Here is a 15,905-nt window from a genome sequence, read left to right on the forward strand (position 1 = left end):
GAGTCAAGTCATGTTTTTTTGGCTTTTTTTTGAACCAAAACTGAATTTTTGTTTGGAGTCAAAATTTGTTTTTATGTTTTTCTTTTGGAACCTTTTTTTTTTTTTTTTGAGTCATATACTGTAGCTTTTGTTTAATTTTCTTGCTTTAAGAGTAAGGCTTCAAACTTCAGCCCACCCCTCAAGTAGTTACATAGGCTATAGATTAATTTTGAGACCGAAATATAAATATAAAACAAGACGTTTTGTTCGTTTAATTTGAGCTTTATAAATAGTGTTTAATAATTCTTAAAAAAAAAGAACAAACACAAGACAACAAAAGCAAAGTCTTACAAATGCAAATAGATACTTTACCATCCCACACACTAATTTGATCAAACAAAGACAGGAAATATTCAGCAGGCATTTCATCGTGAATCTGGGGAAGTGGTGAATGCAAAATGAAGTCTCCTATTGTGACGGCTGATTTGTTTTCCTCTGCTACAGGTGGGGCACACAAGGAGATTTCACCACCACACACCCCCTGCCAGCGGTCAAAGTCAAACTCTTCACTGAAAGCACTGGAGTCCTGGCTCTGGAGGACAAAGAGCTGGGAAGGGTGAGATGAGAGTCTGTCCTTTCGTCCACCGCTGAGGTTTACATCAAACCTCCTCTGCGTTCGATCTGCACAATGTGCTCAATTATTGGCTGATGTTACAGGAACAGATGTTCTGCACACAGTGTGTGAACCTTGATGTGCGTGCACATGTGTTTGAATGTGTGCGAGGGGAAAGTGAGCTACAAGCGAGGAAATCTCTAGTCATTAGGGCTTACGCTCCCAGAGTAACAGATGGAGACTCCCCATTAGAGACTCGCACCAAACAGACTGCACCTCCTCCATCTATTTTCTCTTGCCGTCTCTCTCCGTTCATCAGTCTAACCCTCATTTTCTCTTGTCTCCAATCATCTCTTTCACACCTATCTCTCCAGCTGCCCATCCAGGTGTATCGGTCCTAATAATGTGTTTCTCTCTTACTTTCTCTCGTTCTGTCCAGGTGGTCCTTCACCCCACCACAAACGGGCCCAAAGCGGCAGAGTTGCACAAGATGGTAGTGCCTAAGAACAGCCAAGACGTGGATCTGAAAATCAAACTGGTAGTTCGCATGGACAAACCCCCCAACATGAAGCACAGCGGGTACGTCTGTAATGATGCTCACAACCTGACCTCCAGGATCTGAACGTCCTCATGTGTTGTTATATAAGCCATGAGAAAAAAAAAAACAATGCACAAATTAAAACTACAAATATAAATTCCATGGATTCCATTTAATTATTATATAAATATAGAATAAATATGTAAGTCTTAAGGTGAACTTGTAATGATGGTAATGGTATGTGTCAGTGTGTAGATTGTATATCAAATTTGATTAGCATTTGATTGAATGTTTTTTTTTTTCTTATAAGGAAAAAAAACACCCCATTCAGCAAGAAGTACTGTAAGTTTAAATGAATGAGGTGCATTGGAAAAATTGTGGTTATAGTGCCACCTTTTGTTCATTTATTATTCTTGCGAGTCTCCTCATTTGACACATTACGTTTCCTTGGACTTCCAGGAGCCCCTCAGGAAACACTGGCTCTATATATTACATCTCTTATTTATTTATTTGTTTGTTTATTTATTTGTTCATTTAAAAAATATTTGTATGAATATATAAAAAAAATGACCATTCAAATAAATAGCAGAATTAAATAGCATTGAAATAAACATTTTATAACAATTTAATTTTATAACAATAAAAAAAATGTAAAAATTAAATGACAAAAAAATATATAAAAAATGTATAAAAATCAATTAAATTAATTAAATTAATTTGCTGATCAAAGAATATAGAGTTGGTATTTTCTGGGATTTTCTAAGCAAAATTACAAGAGATGAAAACACATTACAAATTAAATATTGAACATTCAAATAAATAGCAATATTAAAAAACGTTAAATAAAAGTTTGCCAATATTAAACATAAGTAAACAAAAACTTAAGAAAAAAAAAAGTGTATTTATATTTAATTTGCTGTTCAAGAATTCAGTTTTGGTATGTTTAAAAGCAACAAAATTACAAGGGAGTAAAAACACATTACAAATTAAAAAGTAAATAGCGAATATTAAAAAAAAAAAAAAGCTAAATTAAAAACATTAAATAAAAATCTGGCACCATTAAACAAGTAAATAAAATATTTAAAAGAAAGCATTATAACATAAGCTTTTTTTAAATTTGCTGGTAAAGAATTCAGATTTGGTGTTTGTTAAAGTAATAAAATAACAAGGGAGGAAAAATGGATTACAGATCCTTCTGACTGTCTGTGATTACTCATCCAGAATGAGCCCTGTCAGTAAATGCCATAGTTCCCAAAAGTGAGTAGCAGCAGGGAAGATGTGCGGGACCAGCTGCTGGGGTGCGTCCCTCAGCGGGGCGGGGTCAGGGGGTCACATCACTGCCATCAGCCTGCTAATTACACAGAGGCCCTGTGCGATTCCTCTATAGAGCGGCTCCCTGAGAGTCCTGCTCTAATTGGCAGAAGCCTCTTCAACCTGGAATTACCTTTTTAACGGACCTCACAAGACATTGCAGAGGACCACTTACGCGCGCCGACAGACACAAACTTACTCCGACCGTTCTCACACAGGTGTGCTGAAACATTAATTTATTAGCCCTAAAATAAAAATTCTGTTTTTATTTTCTCACTCTCTTCTGTTTTTGTTTTCCATAAGACTCTTCAGACAATATTTTTAATTAATAATATTTGAAAATAGTCATTTGATGCATTCAAGTCCTGTCGGAAAGATCGCATTTCTGAGTTTTTACGCACATGAATGTCACCACAATTCATAACAATCTAAACTTTCTTTAAAGGAACACTCCACTATTTTTGAAAATTTTCCAACTCCCCTAGAGTTAAACAGTTGAGTTTTACTCCGGGTCTGGCGGTAGCACTTTTAGCTGTAGCTTAGCATAGATCATTGAATCCGATTAGACCGTTAGCATCTCGCTCAAAAATGACTAAAGAGTTTATTATTTAAAACTTGACTCTTCTGTAGTTACATCGTGTACTAAAACCGACGGAAAAGGAAAAGGTGCGCATTTCTAAGCTGATATGGCTAGGAACTATACTCTCATTCCGGGTAATAATCAAGGAACTTTGCTGCCGTACCATGGGTGCAGCAGGCGCAATGATATTACTCAGCACCTGAAAATAGTCCCAGCTAGGTAACTTCCAATAAGTCGCTGCGTAATATCATTGCGACTTTTCATTTTCCGTCGGTAGATGAATAGATTCGAAAATGGTCAAACTCAACTGTTTAACTCTAGGGGAGTTGGAAAATGAGCCTATTTTCAAAAATAGTGGAGTGTGCCTTTAAGCCCTGAGGTTCAGCGTTTATGACATATATGTGAGAAAACAAGTCGGATGCAAGTGTCTTTATTATTGGTTAATTTGTTAACATTAGTTAATGCATTAACTAACAGTAACTAACAATGAGCAAGACATTTTCTACAGTATGTATTAATCCTTGTTAATGTTAATTAATAAAAAATACATTGTTCATGTTAGTTGAAGTCCATTAACTAATATTAACAGATACAATGTCGAAATTAACATTAACTAATATTAGAAGTATTTTCATTAGTTCCTGTTAACTACTTTAGATAACTAATGTTAACAAAGGAAACCTTATTGTAAAGTGTTACCAAAATAACCAAAATACGATAGTATTGTACAATTATGATAGAATATATAACTTTATTAAATTGAATTTTTTTAAAAACACACACACCTGATGAGCATTCTTTAATCATCATTTTGTAGTAAATTATGAAATATAAAAAGTAATTTGTGAATATTGATTTTTGTTGAAAAGTTACATCTCCATCTCGCTCTGTCTGAAAATGAGCCTATTTTCAAAAATAGTGGAGTGTGCCTTTAAGCCCTGAGGTTCAGCGTTTATGACATATATGTGAGAAAACAAGTCGGATGCAAGTGTCTTTATTATTGGTTAATTTGTTAACATTAGTTAATGCATTAACTAACAGTAACTAACAATGAGCAAGACATTTTCTACAGTATGTATTAATCCTTGTTAATGTTAATTAATAAAAAATACATTGTTCATGTTAGTTGAAGTCCATTAACTAATATTAACAGATACAATGTCGAAATTAACATTAACTAATATTAGAAGTATTTTCATTAGTTCCTGTTAACTACTTTAGATAACTAATGTTAACAAAGGAAACCTTATTGTAAAGTGTTACCAAAATAACCAAAATACGATAGTATTGTACAATTATGATAGAATATATAACTTTATTAAATTGAATTTTTTTAAAAACACACACACCTGATGAGCATTCTTTAATCATCATTTTGTAGTAAATTATGAAATATAAAAAGTAATTTGTGAATATTGATTTTTGTTGAAAAGTTACATCTCCATCTCGCTCTGTCTGCAGTGACTTAAATGCAACTAGTTGTAATAACATCTTTTTGACTTATAAATATGTCAGAAAGATCATATTTACTGTACATGAATGCCACCAAAAAGTTGTAATTATAAGTAAGAAATTCTTACCTTTCTTTAAGCCCAGGGTTTCCAAGTTGGAAGCCTGTCAACAAGAAAAGATGTTGGATAAAATAGATACAGTGTCTGTATTGATTGTACATTTGTTGTAATTAATGACCTTTTTTCATTTACAATAAAATATGTGAATTGCATGCAAAAATACATTAGTATTTTGACTGTACAATTTCTATGGAGTATGTATGTACTATGAAATAACAATTCAGTTTGCAGCACTTCCAAAAAGCGAATGAAAACATAAAACAAAAAATCAGTGTACATTCTTTATTAATCATTTTGTAAAATAAAGCAATAAGCCCCAAGAAGCCGTGGTTTACAGTGAATTTATAACAGCTAAGGTGACGCGAAGCGGAGTGCCTAAAACCCCCTTAGCTGTTCTAAAACGGTTATTCCATATACGTAGTAAGGTTTCACAGAATAAAACAGAGCAAATAAAGTGTAATGATATAAATAAAAACAGTATTCTTCCACCAAACAATATAGTTCCTTAGAAACAGTTGTGGTTCCAACAAGTGGATGCTGAGTAACACACAGAAGTAAACAAAGGTGCATGTTTGTAGAGTAATTTACAACAGTTTCGACCGTAGCTCAGCCAATCAGAATCAAGGACCGGAACTATCGGTTTTATAAGTAGAGTTTAAAAACATTGAAGAAATTTATTGTAGGAAAGTTACATTTCCATCTGACCAAAGTGACTTGAACGCATCTGACGTCGTAATTACGACTTCCCAACTCGTAAATACAAACTTCCCAGGAGGACCAGAATATGCACCATTTGACTCGTGCAGCATATTCCAAATCTTCTAAAGCCACATTTGTGTGAGGAACAGGCTGAAATTCATGATGCTTTTTGGTCTTATGATACTCATTTGAGATTTGTAAGACCAAAATCATACCATTTTAGTCTTAGGTTTTGTCCAATTACTCATATACCCACACACATCCACAAAAACAAACACCTGATGACTGTCCCAGTGCATGGGAAGAGAGAGAGAGAACGATCGGTGGGGAGATTTTCAGGTTGATTGCACCCCATTAAAAGAAGCCATCTGTTTATCAGCAGAGCGACTGAAGAATTGGGAGCCATTCAGTTTTGTGGAGTGACCCCACCGTGGCCCTGAGAGAGAGAGCTGCCAGCTCGAGTCTGATCACAGTCTGTCTCTGTCTCACTTATGCTCACTGGCTCTTTCTTTCTCTCCCATGGTCCTTTTTTAATTCTTTTTGTGTCCCTTTAAAACCATCTTTGCCCTATTTCGTTTGAGGGCCAGGGCACACATTAAAGCCCTTTTTACACGTTTGCGTTTTTAAAATCTCTTTTAACCTCACCCTTTGGTTACAGCCACACATTGCATTCATGACTCATTGATTTGTGTTATTGCATGCAATATTTTATACTACCTATACTAAAAGACAGAAAAATATGACAATGTAATGGGAGTTTAATACAGCGTTTTAGTATTATTTATCTACAGTTATAGTATGTATTAATGTTTTGAATTGGCTTGCATTTTTATATTTTCAGTTTTCATTTTAATTTTAGTTTTAGTAATTGTATGTAAAAATGGTAAAGATTTCTTTCCTGCTTAATTTATATTTCAGTTTTAGTTTTATTACTGTAATTTTAGTACTTAAAAATATTTCTTTAAGTGAGTTGCCAAGGCAGAATTTCACATTTTCCTTGACATTTTTCATCTAATTATTTATTTAATTTCATTTTGTTTTAAATAGATTTAGTTTTAGTTAACATTAACAATACTGGTTTAAGAGCAAAGGAACAATGTACTGAAAAATACAAGAACACATTTTTAAGCAAATCAATTGTGAATCAGTTTTTACATAAGGCACTAAATTGAATCCCAATTTTAAAATACCATTATTACAGAGAAATCAGTTCTGCTTGTGTTTCATAAATAAGGCCCAATGAAAAATGTTTTCTGCAATACTGCCTTAAAACCACATGGGGGCACTGCAACCATTGTAATAACCACTTACATTAACATCTAATACCACTTTTTTTTCAAAGTGATCTCTTAATATGTTTAATTTGACATTTTACAGTCATATTGACAAATTGTGAGGTTAACATTTGTATTGTGTTTAAAAGCTCAATGCAGTATCATAACTTGCATCATGCAATTTATCTGATTGATAAACCTATTGACTTTTCCGGGATGTTAACGAACGCTGAGAAGAACAGGTTATTTGTAAATTAAGTATTTATGCAAACAGGTTGAGTGCTTTTTACTGTGTAGGTTAGAAAAAATAATAAATCATAGTAGCTTAAGAAAATGAGTCTGACTCCATATTTCAGAGACCTAAGGATGTTTTATTTAGCCAGTGTTATGATTTAGGCTATTATGATTTGTAATATGTCCCTATCACATTTTCTGAGATTTTTATTTTTTCCTGGAATGAAATATTACATGTATTTCTGAATTAATCATATCAAACATTTTAAAATGCTATTATTGCGACTCTTCAGATTCAGCATTTGCGTTTCCACCTAAACTAGCCTACTTGCAAGAAACCATAAAGGCTTTTATTATAATCAAACAAATGTTGTTTATCTTCAGAAGATTATTGTTATTGTTGTTATTATTATTATTATTCCGGTTCAGATTGAGCTGAAGTCGGCTGGAAAGTGCCCGCAGCGCGCCCATTCACCCGGAGGTCGTCTCGCCTGTCGTTAGCCGGCCATTGTTGCCATCTAAATGGGATCATGTGTATCAGAAAGGTGTCGGAGAGTGAGCTGAAAATCACTTTCACAAGTGGATGATTACCTCTGCCACATGTTAACCCAGATTGGCCCGCTTCCATGCACTCATTGCTCCCTCAACCTTGACTGGAGCTTTTTCCCCCACAGGCGCTGTGTGTCCATTTATGAGGAACTGATTTCACCTCACCCATATTTCTGCACACATCCTTTTTTTTGTTACATTTCTAAGAATGTGTGCTTAATCAATACCCTAAGATGTTTTTTCCCTCTCTGTCATTGAGTGGACATGACAGAATTCAGGCGCTTGAGGAATTAATGAATGACAGCAACTAAAGTCCATAAACTTTTTAATCATGTCTGTAAATGAAAATATCAAGGGACCTTTCAGCTGTCGATTTGATTAATCCATGACACTCATCATAATGTATTTTTTTTCTCTGTAGGTATCTTTACGCCTTAGGCCAGAGAGTCTGGAAGCGATGGAAGAGGAGATATTTTGTGCTTGTTCAGGTGAGCAGATTTCCTAATTACAACTTTATATATAAATGTAATTTAATTTGATTTAGATTTTTGTCAAAAATCATTATACATATTTTTTTTTCAGCAGCAACAACAGCAAACTAATTCTTAGAATTTTTGAACGTCGCATGCATTTTGTGTTTGCAGTTGTGTTTTTTTTTTGTTTGTTTTTTTGTTTATTTGCGTAAAAGAGTGTTGATTATCAGTTGAATTAAATAAATAAGCAAATTACTATCCTCCTGACTACTAGCCTTCTGAGATAACGGCATAATTTTTGTGTTAAATATTTTATGAGAAAAAAATACAGTTTTAAGGAATGGTTTATAATTTGATTTGCGAACATGTTGAATGTAAAATGACAGAAGTGGTATCATATGAATCAGCTGGTTCTCTTGTTTAATTTAATAACACATACACACACAAATAAATCAATAAAAATAACATAACAAAAAATATGGCTGACCAGTCAGAGGACATTGGGACATAATTATTTTTAATTGGTAAATTTGAGTAAAATACCACAATAAATCCTTGCATAAAATGTAAAAATTCCTTGTTTTCATTTGGTGTTACCTGTATTTGTACTGTATTTATTACATAATTTACACACTTTTTTTGCTATGTATATCACACAAATATAGATTTTTTTTTTTTTTTGCAATTTAGGACAAAAATCGTGATTGTGTTAAGATGATCTCCTCTCTTTCCTGTTGTTCAGGTGAGTCAGTACACGTTTGCCATGTGCAGTTACCGGGAGAAGAAGTCCGAGCCGCATGAGCTGATGCAGTTGGACGGGTATACGGTAGATTACTCCGATCCGCAGCCAGGTACACTCACACTTCAGCACTAATGGGTTATAACTCAGTCAAATGCTCATGTGGCCGTTTAGATTTGATTTCAAAATAGGATGAATAATCATAGTTCACATGAATTTCAGTGACCTCTGTTTAAAATTAGAATTTTGCATTTGCTGCTTTTGAAAGAGATGCACACGTTATGAGCTTGAAATGAAGTGGGCATGAAATATTCTGAAACTAGAATCTATTCAATTACAGAGAACGAAATTTCATGGGAATAAAATATGAAGATTCATAATATTCTAATATTTTAAATGTTTGTATGTATGTTATAAAGTATACATTGTCATGTATATTTAATACATATAAATATGAAATGTATTATGAATATCTATCATCTGTTCTAAATTATACTTTTTTTATTTTTGATTATTTATAAAACTAATAAAAAGTATATTTAATAAATGTTATTCGATTAATCGCATACAAAATATGTTTTTGTTTGCATAATATATGTGTGTGTTCTGTGTATATTTATTATGTATATATGAATACACACTCATACAGAATATATTTAGAAAATATTTACCTGTATTTCCATGTTTATATTTATATTCATATAATTTATATTATAAATAAATATATTTAATATATAAACATAACATATCTTTCTGAAATGTATACATGCATGTGTGTGTATTTATATATACGTAATAAATATACACAGCACACATACAGATATTATGTAAACAAAAACTTTTATTTTGGATGCGATTAATCGTTTCACAGCACTAATAAAAAAAGTAAATTATAAATATATTCTTTTTATTTATATTTATAATCTTATAAACTTGAAGGTATTAATCTCAACAGCAGACCATTCTTTATGTGAGACAATTCTGTGCAAATAATTTGGGTGATTGTATGAAATGTAAAAAGTGAATTGAATTGACTGATTTGGATTAATTTGCTAAAACAACATCTCTGCAGGTCTTCAAGGAGGCAGAGCCTTCTTCAGTGCTGTCCGAGAAGGCGATCTGGTAGTCTTCGCCAGCAATGACGATCAGGACCGCGCTCTTTGGGTCCAGGCCATGTACCGCGCCACAGGCCAATCCTATAAACCAGTAGCGCCCGCCCAGAACCAGCAGAACTGCAGAGGAGGGAGTGCGCAAAAAGATGCCCCTGTGTCCTTACTCAGTATGTATCTTTTATCCATCTTATAGGTACTAATATGATCCTAATAACTAAGCGTTTTTTAATAATATTGCAATGCATTGTGTTCATCTTGATTTTATACACAGGTCAATGTTTTTTTTTAATGCTCAAACCCAACACCTTCAAAGGTTGCCAAACAAATCTGTAAAAACGAAGAGAAGGTGGGCTCTTTTTCTGCCACTCACTTCAGTTGTCCCCTCTTGAATGGACTTTGAAATTGAAGGTTGTGGTGGCCAGCCATCGATCCATTGGGCCGCAGCACAGACACAGTCTAAACAAATGCCAGCGGGGGGCTTGAATAACCCAAATACTGCTGCTGAGTGAAAGGAGGAACACTTACACAACTGAAATGCTACAGTTTGCTCACTTTCAACAAACAGAGAGTGAGCCGAATGAGGTTTATGTCATTATCACTTCTGAAGAGCCGTTCTGAGAGCTACAGGGCATTCATTTAGCGCAGAACCTTACGTAAAAGCTGAGGAACATGGCTTAAAACTAGCATTTCGGTTTATAAATCTGGTCGTATATATGAAATGACTATAAAGCTGCTTTTTTGAGCATTGATGGTGATTGTAAACATAAAGACTGGCTTCTATGAGTTAATAATGTGCATGCGCTGGCACTCGACTTCACAAGCGTCGCCATTTGACTTTCATAAAACATTTTTCAAGGTCTCTTTACACAATCATTTTTTGATACATCTTACCTCATACCTCCAAGGTTCAATGCAAAAGCCACCTCGAATAATGGCGAATTGTACGACAACGAACATGGAAAGAGCATGGAAAAGTTCCTCATTGCCTGTTGGATCAAGAAAGCAGCATGAATGTCTCGAATATCATTGCAGCCACTGATAACCGATTAAAAGGTCAGGCATTCTTTCGGAAATACTGCTTACAGATTGAATTTTATCAAGCGAATTTCAAAACGCCACTAAATGAATCCAGAAAAATTCACCTAAAACCCAAAAATCCAGTCCCATTTCATGCCTATTAAAAAAATCCGCCACGTTTCGGCGAGTGGATGAAGTTATTAACTCGTCCGGACATTGATTGATTCGCACAGATCTGTCTCACCGCCTTATCCTCAACACTAACCGGCATCCTCTCATAGCCAGATCGGTGTTTCTCGTCAAAGGCTCGGGTTTCATATTCTGAAGGAACACCGATGTCCTGTCCTGCCTCATTAGTCTTTCCGACTCTGGCTGGTTTCACTTGAAGCAACCCGCCGGGCCGTACCTGCGATATCGCCCCCGCTGCCATGTTGATACCTGTCATAAAGCTCCCGTCCACCTTGTCAAGAAATGTCAGATGGATGTGACTGCTGGCGTGACCACCTGCCTCTCCCGGACCGGGAAGCCCCTTCAGCTGGGATTAAAGACGACGCACCCCCTCCGCACTTACTCCGTCCGCTTGTCCATGGATAATACCGGTGACTTAAAGTTGACACGAATCAATGTGCTGCTCCTGTCAAACCCGATCCGTCTGACTCGCAACGTGGATCAATACCATGCCTCGCTTTGTCTCTTTTCTATCTATCACGTCCCCTTTCTCGATGTAATGAATGTAAAATTACCTACATCGAATTAAAAGAACAGACAATGGGCCGACTCTTGCCGATTGGGAGATTGTACTTCTGCGCACCTAACAAGTGATGTTTTGGGGGGAACCAACAAATGCCCACACTGCTTCCAGGCAAGAACGGGGCTTTTCACCATCAATACCATGTCATTGGCATGCCAGAAATGGCAGTGTTAATAAAAGCAATCACTAATGCTTGTCTCAAGAAGGTGCTGCTGGCCATGGAGGCGTCAGAAGATTGGCCTTGGTCTTTTGTGGTCCTTAAGAAGCGAAGGCCCTCGCTCCGCATATGTGGGCTCTCAACACGCCGCCAGCGAGTGTTCGGCTTTTCACAGACCTCCCATTAGCCCATTTTGAGGACGTTTGTGAAAGGACTGGAAATGAACTTGGGCACACTTTTAGTGCTTTCTCTTGCTTTTTCTGCCTCGCGTCTTTCTCTCGGCTCCCTCTTTCTCTGACTTGCCCTGACCCCTCGGCCTCTTTGCATTATGCCGAACATGTCAGCATTTTTGTTGTTTTTTCTTCCCCTCCCACATTAAATTTCCCCCCCGTTCCTCTGCGCCCAAGCCGTGTCAGGAAGTCTGAATGTGTACGGAAGAGACCGTTGGATAAACGTGTGCCCGCGTTCGTCCTAATTACAGCGCTCCCACAAAGGTGCGCTCCTTTTACTCAAGGTCGAGACTCAATCAGCGTGGTCTGAATGAGTGACATCACTTTTATACAACACCCCTGTCTTCACCAGCCACCGAAAAATTGCTTTAAGTGCTTTGAAGTCACACATTATTGTTTATATTCTGTTTCCACACATCGGCGTTTTAACTGTTTAATGTGGTAAAGATCAGAACATTCAGCCCGTCGAGGCTTAGCAAAGGGCACCGAGTGTTTTTTAGCCAGACCTGGCCTTTATTTTAAAAGGCTGAATGCTGGTTTGAATGCGAGAGGTGTTCGATTGGTAAATTAGAGCACTTTGGTACCGATATTTATGTGGCCATGTGGACAAAGTGCTAATATTTTACAGCAGTTTACAGCCACGCTTCCCTAACGTTTCTGAGCGCCTGCCAGTTTTTGCAGCAGAAATATGGAGTTTCACAGCATAGCTTTGGCCAAAAGAGGTGAAATGCAAACACTGTGTGCGAAGATGGAGAGTGTGTAACCAAACACAGATTTCTGACTTTTACACAGCATTTCAAGGTGTGAACCACACTTATGTTCTGCCACGGTGGCTTCATTTGAATAGCTGTAGTAGTACATAAAAAATAGTTCATAATATATATTTACCCTTTTATATGAAGTTGGGAATGCTATCAAAGATGATTTTGAAAATAATGAAATGTGTGTTTCATTTGCCCTAATTGATGTCTTCATGTATTTACAGCACAAACAGGCATTAACTGGCCATCTCATGGTGGGGATGGGATTTCCACCACAAAATGGTCCCGTATGCCAATGCGTGCCATATTTCTGACTGTGTGTGTTTCTGGCACAGGTCTGGAGAAGACTCAGAGACAGGGAGTGGAGGAGCTCATCTCTGCCATGCCCTGCAACTTCGACCATGCCAGCCTGTTCTTCATCCTGCAGAAACACACTCTCGTGCACCGCATGAACGACTCCTTTTCCTGCCTGGTGAGAACACAAAAGTGTGCTGTGATGGAGAAGATGTGTTGTTATCTGAATAATCACACATATTACATAAAATGTGTGTTTATTCCGCTAGCTAGCGGTTCCTCTGTACAATTAAGGTTCCCTTATGGTTCCCAACTTTTTTTTTTGTACTTTTGAGAAAGAAACATTTGGGAAAGAAATGGAGATATAATTTAGGTAGTAAATATGTGTAACATAAATGTAAAATGTATGTGTTTGACTTAACGTAAAAAATAATATTTTTGGGAGTTGGTTGAACTGCTTTGATTTTGATTAACTTATAAGAACTGATTCATAAGAATCATTCAGTTGGGAATCGGTTGGACTGCACTGGTGGTGCTGCATTTTTTGTATTCACTTAAACAAATGGCTTGTAAGGATCATTAGCTCAGGAATTGTCTGGACTACATTGGTTGCACTACAGTTTTGATTTACGAAAAGTAACTGATTTGTAAGAATCATTTGTTCAGGAATCAGTTGGGCTAAACTGATTGCACTGGATATTTTTGATTCATTAAAAAGAACTGACTCATAAGAATCATTCAGTTGGGAATCGGTTGGACTGCACTGGTTGTGCTGCATGTTTTTTTTATTCACTTAAACATATGGCTTGTAAGGATCATTAGCTCAGGAATTGTTTGGACTACATTGGTTGTGTTATGTTTTGATTTGCTAAAAAGAACTGATTTGTAAAATTATTTGTTCAGGAATAGATGGGGCTAAATTGGTTGTGCTGTATGTTTTTGATTATCTAATAACAACTGAGTGATAAGAATCCCTAAAACAAACCGGCTTATAAGAATTATTCATTCAGGAATTGTCTGGACTACATTGATTGCACTATAGTTTTGATTTACTAAAAGTATGATTTATAAGAATCATTTGTTCAGGAATTGATTGGGCTACACTGATTGTGCTGTATATTTTTGATTCATTAAAAAAAACTGACTCATAAGAATCATTTATTTGAGAATCACGTTTTGTTTTTTTTGTTTTTTTAAGAATAATTTGTTCAGGAACTGGTTGGACTACATTGGCTGCACTGAAAATAACTTATTAATTCAAAACATTCTGAATCATCCGGGAGTTGAACTACACTGGTTGTGCTATATGTTTTTGATTCACTAAAAAGAACCAGATCAGAGTAATTCATTCTGGAATCAGTTGGACTACACTTGTCGCATGAATGTTTTTGATTCACTAAATCGAACCAGCATATAAGAATCATTCTTTCAGAATTGGTTTAGACTGCACTGGTTGTGCTGCATGGTGTTGATTTACTTTGTTAGAAAGATTCTTCATTAGAATCGTTTATTTGGTAATCATTAGTCTCTATGTGCTTGTTGGGCTCTGTATGTTTTTATTTTGAATTTTAAAAAAATGTATTCCCAAAATTTGCATAATAAGTCTGTCGATCACATCCAGGTCTTCTCATAAGTGAGTGTGTTATGTGTTGGTGAAAGTAATAAATATGGGGAGGGGTTTGTATTACTGGAGGGGAGGGATGTAGCCCTCCGGCTGAGTCAGGGCTCATGGTTAAGACGGGGATAAACGCGCAGTCAATACAACCCAAATAGGAAAACCATCCGCTTACATCCCGTCTTCTCCATTTACTGCCTTGAATAAAAGATCCCTGCTGGGGACTGAGTTAGTATGTTTGTGTTTGTGCCTGTGTCTGTGTGCGTGCGATGAAATTGGAACAGTCGTGAGGCACATATATGAGTGAATTGTCCCCGATAGACTACAAGTTGGGTGGAGGTACCAAACACGGCTAACGGTGCAAATTCAAATTTTAGCTTTTGTATATATAACTAAGTACACAATATACAGTAATATGTAAGCATTGATTTTTTCACCATTTGCTGTTAACACCCCGAGTTGTTTTTTTCCCTCTCTCTTTTCGTCCCCATTGTCGCTCCGTACCTGCTCTGAGTGAACACCTTCTGTTATCCATTCAGCTTCTGAATGACTCTGTCTGCGTTTGGCTCTTTGTGAAGGCTCTGCAGCCTTTGTTCAAACTTCTGTGTTCGGCGAAAAGAGAGCCACAAAAGCCACCTGAATGTGCTGCTTTTCCCATGCCTTCTGGGATGTGACATCTGTGGGGGAGTGGGCCTGTTTTCAAACAAACGAATGGAGGGGGAACTGGATTTTTCAGCAGACCACATACATACTATATGATTGCCTACAAAATGTATCTTATAGATTATGGGTCGCTAGTGCAATTTTTGCACTAAATGCCATAAAAATCCTCAGACCTTCCAAAAATAATTTCAATACATTTGACGAACCAAGCTAATGAGTCAAAAGCATCAGTGACTCTTGTTAATCTGGTAGTTTCATACTTTTATTTTTTTTTGTGTGACTTTGAATGACGTTATACATACACGTACAAAAAATCTGATTTTAATCTGATTTAACATTTAGGATCATAATGATACGGATTGTATATTTGATCTATGTAATGCATAAACATGCTGCTTTTAATATAAATTATAATTCATAAATATAGTAATAGTATAGTAATAATATATATGCATATATATATATATTTTTTTTTATTATTGCATTATACTGTCTTCTATATTTATTTACTCCATGACAACAATAAATTCATAAACTATACATGTGTATGTGTGTGTATATATATATTGTGTGTGTGTGTTTGTGTGTGTATGTGTATACTGTATATATATATATATATATATAATTTGATTCATTCATTCATTCATTTATTTCCTCCACATTTCATTTTCAGGGTTATGGGACATGTTGACAACCGTGACCCTGAAAATGAAATGTGGAGGTAATAAATGAACGAATGAATGAA

At 35.9% G+C, this 15,905-nt stretch overlaps 1 protein-coding gene across 1 annotated transcript in view; it reads left to right on the forward strand.

Annotated features, from left to right (window-relative positions):
- Positions 1–15,905, forward strand: part of LOC107575757 (calcium-dependent secretion activator 2-like) — a 100,040-nt gene that overhangs the window by 12,686 nt on the left and 71,449 nt on the right. Inside the window, exons 3-8 of the mRNA XM_016262093.1 lie at positions 484–595; positions 1,032–1,171; positions 7,770–7,836; positions 8,564–8,672; positions 9,633–9,839; positions 12,924–13,060. Of these exons, the coding sequence (XP_016117579.1) occupies positions 484–595; positions 1,032–1,171; positions 7,770–7,836; positions 8,564–8,672; positions 9,633–9,839; positions 12,924–13,060 (772 nt within the window). The remainder of the gene's footprint in view (positions 1–483; positions 596–1,031; positions 1,172–7,769; positions 7,837–8,563; positions 8,673–9,632; positions 9,840–12,923; positions 13,061–15,905) is intronic.

Source organism: Sinocyclocheilus grahami, unplaced genomic scaffold (genome assembly GCF_001515645.1).
Source record: "Sinocyclocheilus grahami isolate Dianchi unplaced genomic scaffold, SAMN03320097.WGS_v1.1 scaffold31.1, whole genome shotgun sequence".
NCBI lineage: Eukaryota > Metazoa > Chordata > Actinopteri > Cypriniformes > Cyprinidae > Sinocyclocheilus > Sinocyclocheilus grahami.